The sequence below is a fragment of the Daktulosphaira vitifoliae genome, unplaced genomic scaffold, assembly GCF_025091365.1.
Source record: "Daktulosphaira vitifoliae isolate Bord-2020 unplaced genomic scaffold, ASM2509136v1 Scaffold_4, whole genome shotgun sequence".
Classification (NCBI taxonomy): domain Eukaryota; kingdom Metazoa; phylum Arthropoda; class Insecta; order Hemiptera; family Phylloxeridae; genus Daktulosphaira; species Daktulosphaira vitifoliae.
In genome coordinates, this window is record NW_026099575.1 from 12,687,755 (window position 1) to 12,696,995 (window position 9,241).

Genomic DNA, 9,241 nt, shown 5'->3' on the forward strand with positions numbered 1-9,241 from the left:
AAATAAAGGTTAACCCGTACCCCCGGGCCTATTGAGTTGAGTTGAAGAGGCAAATTTAATAGAAATAAGTGATCTATGTCTCATAACTTTTTTTTTGCTTAACTTAGAATTATGAAAATAAAACTCAAATAAAGAAAATTTTACAAGAAATTCAAAAATAATAACTTCAATGTAGTTTTCTTAATAAATAGCCCACAAAAACACTACATAGAGTAAAAAACATGTAAAAGTCCTAAAAATATGTTATAACGGATTTTGTTGATTTTTACTTATTTATTTTCATTTTATTCTTTGGAAAATGCANAATATGTTATAACGGATTTTGTTTATTTTTACTTATTTATTTTCATTTTATTCTTTGGAAAATGCATATTCGTTTAAAAAAAGGTTCTAAAAGTTTAATTTTTTATGCCAAATACGATAACTATATTAGATTTATTATTTTATGGACAGTTAATTAATGATTAATTATAAACCTAACAAAATTATTGTATTATTACATTTTTTGATTAAGGAAAATAATTTATTTTTTGGTTAGAAGTTATGCTTTTTGATTAATACTTTTTTACCACTAAATTACATCTGATTGAGATCTCCCTGCAAATGTATAATCTGAATGTTAATCATATAGAAAACAAATCTGATTTTATTATAACATAATTTTTTTTGTAAAATATTTTACTTGTTATTAACAATTTTTAATTTATTTTGTTTAAAATAATAATAACTTTAAAACAAAATATTTTACACAATAATTAAAGTAGAAAATTAAATTACAAAATATTTTTTGTTAATGTACTTTTTTTACAATTAGGAAATTTTTTTCGATAATCACTTACTATTTGTAAAACGTATTGCTTCTGCTTTTCATTTGTAGTTAATATATTGTTGTAGTCTTCGATTAATTTAATCCCACGCTCAAATGTATCATTAACGACTCGTAATTTGCTTATAGTATTTAAAGCATTTATGTAACTATTGTTCGCACTCCAAAATGGCGGATCAATTTTCAAAAAATCAGTTGAGTATGAGATTAAATTAATTAAAGACTACAACAATATATTAAGACTTTTACATGTTTTTTACTCTATGTACTGTTTTTGTGGGTTATTTATTAAGAAAACTACATTGAAGTTATTATTTTTGAATTTCTTGTAAAATTTACTTTATTTGAGTTTTACTTTCATAGTTCTAAGTTAAACAAAAAAAAGTTATGAGACATAGATCAGTTATTTCTATTAAATTTGCCTCTTCTCAACTTAATAGGCCTGGGGTCATGGGTTAACCTTTATGGATCGGTCCCAAATTTTGCACAGCTCATTTTTTTGACTATTAAAAAAAATTAAGGGGTAGCGTAAAAAAAAAGACATTCGATTTTTTAGGACCACTCTAATGTATACGGATATTAGACCAGCTCCTATATGAATATGTACCAGTTGGAAAATTAAAAAACTTGTTATATAACATAAGTGTAAAGAATTATTATTTTCAAAATTAGATATTCTTTTTAAATATACAGGAATAATAAGGAAATATAAACCATATTTATAATATATATCTAGTAAAGTTCATACAATAGACTTCCTTATATATTTGTTTAGTTTTGCACCTATTTCGCAAGACTTTGTACGAATACAAAACAATTTATAATTCATAGGAAAACACATTTATATATTACACATTTAATATACAGAAAATGATGCAGATACTACATTTCAGCACTTACAGATTCTATTGTTTTATGTTTTTCAGTTACAACTAATTTCAAAAATACATCAGTAAAAAAAACATTTCTTAAGTTTTGTTCAGATTCTTTTGCTACTCTTCTTATACGGTTACCTTTTTTCCCAATTACTAATTTTTCTAATCTTTCTGTATCACAGCCAACCAAAACAACAATATGCATATTACCTATAAGTAATTTACAAACTTATATAAAATAAATACTATATTAAATCCTACATTTTCATTGTACATTAAATTATCAATGAACTATTGGTTGTTGTAATTTTATGGTTGCTTTTTATAAAATGATATGTTTGCTCCCAGGAAAGCAAAATAAAGATTTAATTTCAATGGTGATAAATATAAATGGAAGTGCAAAATACAAAAACACGTAAGATCAAGAAGTCATTTTCTGGTACTTGATAGAAACATCCTTTTCTAAACATTTGGTAAAGAAATTTAATGTTTGGTTTACATTGAATAATTCTTAAGGTTTCTATGTATTCTGTGATAAATTGTCGTTTACCCAAAATTACAAAATTTACACACATAATAAATATCAAAACATATAACATTACCATCAGAAGATACTTCAAAATATTCTAATTCAATCTGCAATTTATATGGTACTTCATTTGGGAGATTATTAAGAAGGTTTGCTTTAATTATTTCCAGTATTAAATCAGTATCTTGTTTGTCAGTTAATGTACCTTCAGGAAATATCCATGATGAAGGCTTACTTTTTTGAATAAGATAATCCTAAAATTAAAGAAAAAATTAAATAATAGTGTTTAGTTAAAAGAAAAATAATTTTTTACTACCTTAATATCTTGTACACCATCACCAGTTAATGAAGATATCATAAATACATCTCTAAATTTATCCCAACCAACACAATTTTTTATTTTTTCACTTAATTTCATTTCACTGAGGTTATTTAAAGATTTATCTTTTTTGTAGTTTTCTAAGTTTTTAAGATTGTTGCAGGTTAAAGATTTTGATAAATCTAATAAACTACGTCTTGATCTGAAGGCATCAATCTATTACATCAATTTATTAAAAAAAAATTATAATAAGAATTATAGTAACATAACAATACCTTATTCAGTATCAAAAATGATTCTTTATCGTCGTTTAAATGAAGTAATCTCAAAACTTTTGGATCTAAACGATTTCTAGTATGGCGATTGGATACATCATGTAAAACTCCTATTGTGTCAGCTTCATATATTGCACCCAAGCAATCGCTAGTAAATGATTTCTCAAGGTTATATCTTAAAATAAAATATATATATAGTTTTTAACATCATAAGGTACTGTAAAACATTTAAATTCTATAAATAATAACTTAGTAATTTCTTCATTGTCTACTAAACCAGGAGTATCTAAAAAAACTATTTGAGTTTGTTTTTCTACTAAAATTGCACGAGCTTTCAATCTTGTTGTATGAACTTTGTTTGATGTTGCTAATATCTAATAAATTAAATTAATAATATGTATGATAATATTTAGTCTTTCAATCACAAATGCTATTCATATTGATATATAAAACTCTAACATTTCTTTGAATAATTCTATTTATCAGAGTACTTTTACCAGCGTTGGGTACACCAATTATGGCTACTTTTAGTAGTCGTTGTTGATCCACATATTCTTTATTACTACTATTTGTATTATGAGTATATCTCAAAATTACATTAAGATAATATTGTGGTTTTTTCAAACTCGAGAGTATTGAGTTAGTTGAACTATTGATCATTTTAAATATTACTTAATTTTAAATGAAACATTTACGATATAAAAAATTACCGACAATAATATGTAAAAATATGAAGTTTTTTTGAATTTATCAAGTGCATGGTACTAATCTTTTTTTGATAACCGTTATCAAATAATATCTTTATTTATTTCATAAAGAAATAATAATACTCAATGTTTGGATTATTATTCTGTACATTTATCATAATATGTAAAATATGTTGCAATTAAAGCTATAATTTAATACTACAGATTATATGAAATACAGTACAATATTGTTATCACACAGTTATTGCGTAAATTTATAGATTTTAATAAAGTAATTGTGATATATTATTAATCTAAGTGTTGGACTATTTTTTTCAAAATGTTATATAATTTTATTATTAATTGTTATTCAACTTAATTGCATGTTAAGATAATGAATTTTAAGGGAATAGAAAGTACATCTATATACTTAAGATTATCTAATTTAAATGTAATCAACAATAATGATTATTATGAATTTACAATATCATTAATAGATATCGTAAGTGATATTTGATTCGTAAAATAAAAAAAAAAATTCAATATAATTTTTTAGATTTTCAAAAGATCAACAGTTGTAAAAAAAAAAGAAAGATTGAAATAATGCGAAAACTAATATAAACCAAAATATTGAAACGAATTTGAAAACTATCATCAGTAATTACTAATACTTGACGAATGTTTTGTTGTGATTATTATTTAATTTTTTCAAATTTTAATTGATTTATTTCGACCCGACTGTTATTACTAGACTGTTAAACTTCCACAATATTTAATGTATTAAAATAACTAACAAAATTAAGAGCCCCAAATTATTTTTATTTGCTTGGTCATCTTTTGTACAAATTACTTAGATAAAATTTCAGCCGGAATAATAATACAAATAAATACATCTTCAACAATTTTTTCGTTATATCCAATATGATAACAATCAAATTTTTTAGATAATTTCTTATATGTTGTAAATTATATTATTATATATTATTATTAATCGTAACTAAAAAATCGGAAATCATTGAACACTTTTTTTTAAAAACTTCTAATTATAAACAAACATATGAATTATACGAAATTGTAGTTTTTTTCAATATTATTTTCGACGAGTCATATTTAAGGTATGTATTGAATGTATGAGCCTATAAAGCAAGTAAGAGGTGGTACCAAAATATTAGTCTAAATACAGTAGCCTTAGACTTGTAAATCTTAGGTATCTTACTACTTTTTTGAGATGACAGCAAAAAACAAATAAAGGTCATTATTATTTTTAAGTGACATTGTATTTTTCTATATATGAAATACCAAGGCTAGATATTTAACACGTTTTTTCAACTCGTCGTAATTATACTAATTTTGTAATACCTAAGTTTACTTCGATACATTTCTTAAATTAGTTAGGCTCAAAGTAACTGGAAAATAAATTTAAGTGGCCCTCNTACTTCGATACATTTCTTAAATTAGTTAGGCTCAAAGTAACTGGAAAATAAATTTAAATGAATTTTTATATTTGATACGTATTTAGGTTAAAAAATAACTAGTAAAGTTGAAAGTTAAACCTACCATAATATTAACAATTGCTAATCTTAATTTAATTAAATTTTTTAACTTTTTAATGTCCAATCTTGTGAAATATAGGTATTAAGGAACAAAAATAATTGAACTTAGTAACGCAAGACAATTAGAAGTTTTGGCGTAGGTAAATAAAGTTACATAAATACTGATTTGCTACAATAACATATTGTAGCAACTGAAAATTATTATAGTTTCATCAATTAATTCATCAAAATGAAATAATTAAAAAATGTTAGTATTATAAAATTTAATATTTGAGGAAATTGAAATTGTTATAAATGTAATAATTATAAATTTTTAGTATACTGAAATAAATTTTATACAATATTAGGTAATGGGAACCTTAAAAAAATATTCTCTTCGCTAGGATATAAGTATTTAAAAAAAAAAATTTTGTAAATATTATCATAACTATAAACAAATATATGTATACTGAATGATAAATTATAGCTAACACTTATTATCTCAGAAACTATTGAGAATTTCAATTTTTGTAATAATCCAAATTATGAGATTGTATATGTCAGCAGTACCTTGTACAAATGTATTTCCTGAAGTATGACATAGCAGAGAAACCATATTTTTAATAAATATTAATTTATTTGAAGTTATAGTTGAAAATTATTTATTATATTATTGTAGCATAGGTTAACAAATTATAATTTAAATAATCTTTTAAAAGAATATTTAGTCTATATAATATTCTAAATAAAGTTTTAAATTAGACATTTGTAACCTACATATATTTTGTTATTCCAATAACAAAGCGTTTTTCATAATATTACTGACAAATAAAAATTAATATTTTTATAGTACAGCCTTTTTTGAAATAACTAAATTTTTGTTTTGAAGGTTAAGACAACCAACATAGCTCTATACATCACAATTAAGATTTCTGTGGAGTTTTTTAAAAAATACATTGCATTTTAAACCATCTTTTAAATAATATTTAAATTAAGGTATAATTCATTAACTTAAAAAGTTAAATAATTATAAATATTTACTTTTAAAGTAGTCTATTTTACAATATTGTAAATTAGTTCACTTATAAATTATTATTAATGTACTATACAAATAAAAAATGAATGTCTCCTTGAAAACTTGTCTTTTATGAGCAAGATCTATTAAGTTAAAAATCACATACTTTTGGTGGACATAAATTTTTTTTTAATTTGCGACAAAGCATGTTACGACAGTGATTATAATTACTGTCAACTATCAATAAATACTAATATTAAAAAAATTTCTCATATCCATTTTGCTGAATTCCTGCTAGACTTAACATTTAATCAATTTTAAATGCATAATTATTCTTTATAAGATAACTATTATTTATGTTATTGGTAGGTGTTCATTATAAGGAGAGAAGAATCGGAAGCTGTAAGAACAGTTATAGAAATTAATGTTATAGGAAGAAGAGGTAGAGGAAGACCAAGAAAGAAATGGAGAGATGTTATTGAATGCATAGAACCAGTAAATTTTTTTTTTAAATCCCAAATTTTTTCAAAATGTTTATTTTAATGTAATAATAAAGTTATAAGGGTTCTCATTTAATTTTCGATGATCAAATTCTTTTGATCCACCTTAATGAACACCTACCTTCATCTTCTTCTTCTTCCTCGCCTTAATCCGAACTACTTGGGGTCGGCCACCCTTACCCTAAACTTCCGTTTTACGTTGATCAATACATTTTTTTTTAATTTTTACAAAATGTTTATTTTAATGTAATAATAAAGTTATAAAGGTTCTCATTTAATTTTTGATGATTGAATTTTTTTGACCCACTCTAATGTTTATTTAAGGAAAATTTTTAAAAATAACTAGTTTTACATCACAATCCTAAAATTTATTTATTTTTTATGAATAACAAGGAATACAAAGTAATAATTTATAACTTACTGTTTTTAAAACACAATAATAGTATACTAAAGTACAATATTTATTGCACAAATTATAAGACAAATTTATCTGGGATCTTCTAAATAGATCATTGTTTTATTTATTTTTTTTTATTGCGGTATATCACTCATTATTGGACACCTCATTCCACGTTACTGAAAAACAAAAAACAATAAGTACACAACTGTATTAAGTTAACAAAATACACAGATTTATTTTAGTATTCTTTGTTGTTTGTTACAATAAGCTTCCCATTAAAAAAAAAGCATTATCTTTACTTATAAATGAATTTAGTATTTTGAGTATAAATTAATTATTTCATTATATAAAATTACTAACATATTATGTTGATAATAATGCTTGTTAATTTTTTTTTTTTAATCAATACATCATAAGTAGATAAAATAACAAACACTTGATTAATATTGTTACTATATTACATAACAGTTAAAGTTAGTTAAGAGATCACAAATATTTTTCATAGAATAAAAAGTAATTGAATTAATAAAAATAAGAAGGCCAAATTCAATAATAGAGATTCTTTTTTTTCATTAGTTTAATGTTGACTAGTTAATAANCAATAATAGAGATTCTTTTTTTTCATTAGTTTAATGTTGACTAGTTAATAATAAAACAAAAAATAAAGTAATACTTAAATTTCTTTAAAGTATTAAAAGCATAAAATTATAGATTAATTATGTTTTTCTATTTTAATTATAAAAAAACTAATAAGGGTGCTGCTGACTTTTAGTTAATTGAATTATTAAAAGGTTTTATTTTTTTAAAATCATGCAATATTCTACTTAAATTTATAAAACATATATTTAATAATAATAAACAAGTAGTTGATACAATCTATTCAAATTTATAATAGAAGCATTTAACATTTAAGTATACTCATACCAATGTTACGTATATGCATACAAATGACTAGTACATAATGGTAATAAAAGTGTTACATTACAGTATCTCTCACTTTTTTATAATAAATTAAAAAATATATATATGTATATCAAGCTATAAGGTAAAAGGTTAAGAAGATACAATTAATAGTTAGATGAATTGTTAAGCATAAATAAAATAATCCACTAACTATTTAAAGAACTATTACTCCTTTTTTAAATTTTGCTATTTCTCAACCACAACCAACCGCAATAAAAAAAAAAAAAAAAAATACATAAGGTAGATTTATCTGTTGACAATAAATTTCTAGAAATTAAAAATGTTCATATAGAAATTTAATTGTTAGGAAATTATAAGGTAACATTGTTAATACTAACAGTGTGATTGATATCACAGTGCCTACATTTATATGATAAAGGAAATGTTTTTTAACCTAGCATCACCATGACAAAAATATATTTAATTTGCTATAAGACTAAAATCTTCTTTTTCGGGTACATACACAATACGTATGGTGTTGGTATAGCCAGATCCCTTTTTCCATCCAGTGACAATAACAATCGGATCACCAGATTGAAGGAAACCACGAGCCTTACCAAACTGAATTCCATGAACAACACGATTATCAATGTCTTTTAACCAATCAGATGATGCTGGTTCTATGGCATAAATAAATAAGTTATAATTTTATTTTTAATTTTAAAATAAATTTAATTATTTTTAATAAAATTTAGGTTGAAATATTTACCACTATAATACAATGGCAAAATACCACGGTAAACATGACATTGACGAGCTACTTGGGCATTTCTAGTAATAGCTACGATAGGACTACGAGGTCGATATTTGGAAAGTAGATGAGCAGAGTGACCAGATGTTGTGAGAACTATGATAGCAACTGCTTTACATTTGTTAGCAGCATCTACAGCAGCAATTGCAGTAGTGTGCGAAGAATCTAATGGTAAGGTGACCTAAGTGTAATACGTTAGTCGATAAATGAAAATCATCATATATTATGATAGTAAAATGTCACAGTTATTATTTCAATAACTAAGTACTCACTGCAGATGAGAGATCAGCAAATAACTGTTTTTGCCAAACAGCAGTTTCAGCTTCCTTGCAAATAGTAGCCATAGTACGCACACATTCTAAAGGATATTCACCTTTAGCAGTTTCTCCTGATAACATAACACAGTCAGCTCCATCTAAAATAGCATTAGCTACATCAGACGATTCAGCTCTGGTAGCACGAGGTTTTTTAATCATAGACTCCAACATTTGAGTGGCACAGATTGCAGGTTTACCAGCCTATAATAAATGATTTTACTCAGTATGTTATAATTAATTTAATATAAATTAT

General features: G+C 23.7%; 2 protein-coding genes across 2 annotated transcripts; both read right to left on the reverse strand.

The window, feature by feature from the left end:
• Window positions 1-1,650: 1,650 nt before the first annotated feature.
• On the reverse strand, window positions 1,651-3,581 carry LOC126904904 (GTPase Era, mitochondrial-like). The gene is made up of 6 exons (XM_050684309.1): window positions 3,284-3,581; window positions 3,074-3,198; window positions 2,825-2,999; window positions 2,547-2,765; window positions 2,304-2,484; window positions 1,651-1,911 (listed from the first exon to the last, which is right to left on the reverse strand). Exons 1-6 carry the CDS (start codon window positions 3,482-3,484, stop codon window positions 1,709-1,711), a joined length of 1,104 nt encoding a protein of 367 aa, XP_050540266.1. The 5' UTR covers window positions 3,485-3,581; the 3' UTR covers window positions 1,651-1,708.
• A 3,329-nt stretch (window positions 3,582-6,910) lies between these two features.
• LOC126904448 (pyruvate kinase-like) lies at window positions 6,911-9,209 on the reverse strand. The gene is made up of 4 exons (XM_050683491.1): window positions 8,944-9,209; window positions 8,630-8,852; window positions 8,384-8,540; window positions 6,911-7,133 (listed from the first exon to the last, which is right to left on the reverse strand). Exons 1-4 carry the CDS (start codon window positions 9,157-9,159, stop codon window positions 7,121-7,123), a joined length of 609 nt encoding a protein of 202 aa, XP_050539448.1. The 5' UTR covers window positions 9,160-9,209; the 3' UTR covers window positions 6,911-7,120.
• Window positions 9,210-9,241: the final 32 nt, after the last annotated feature.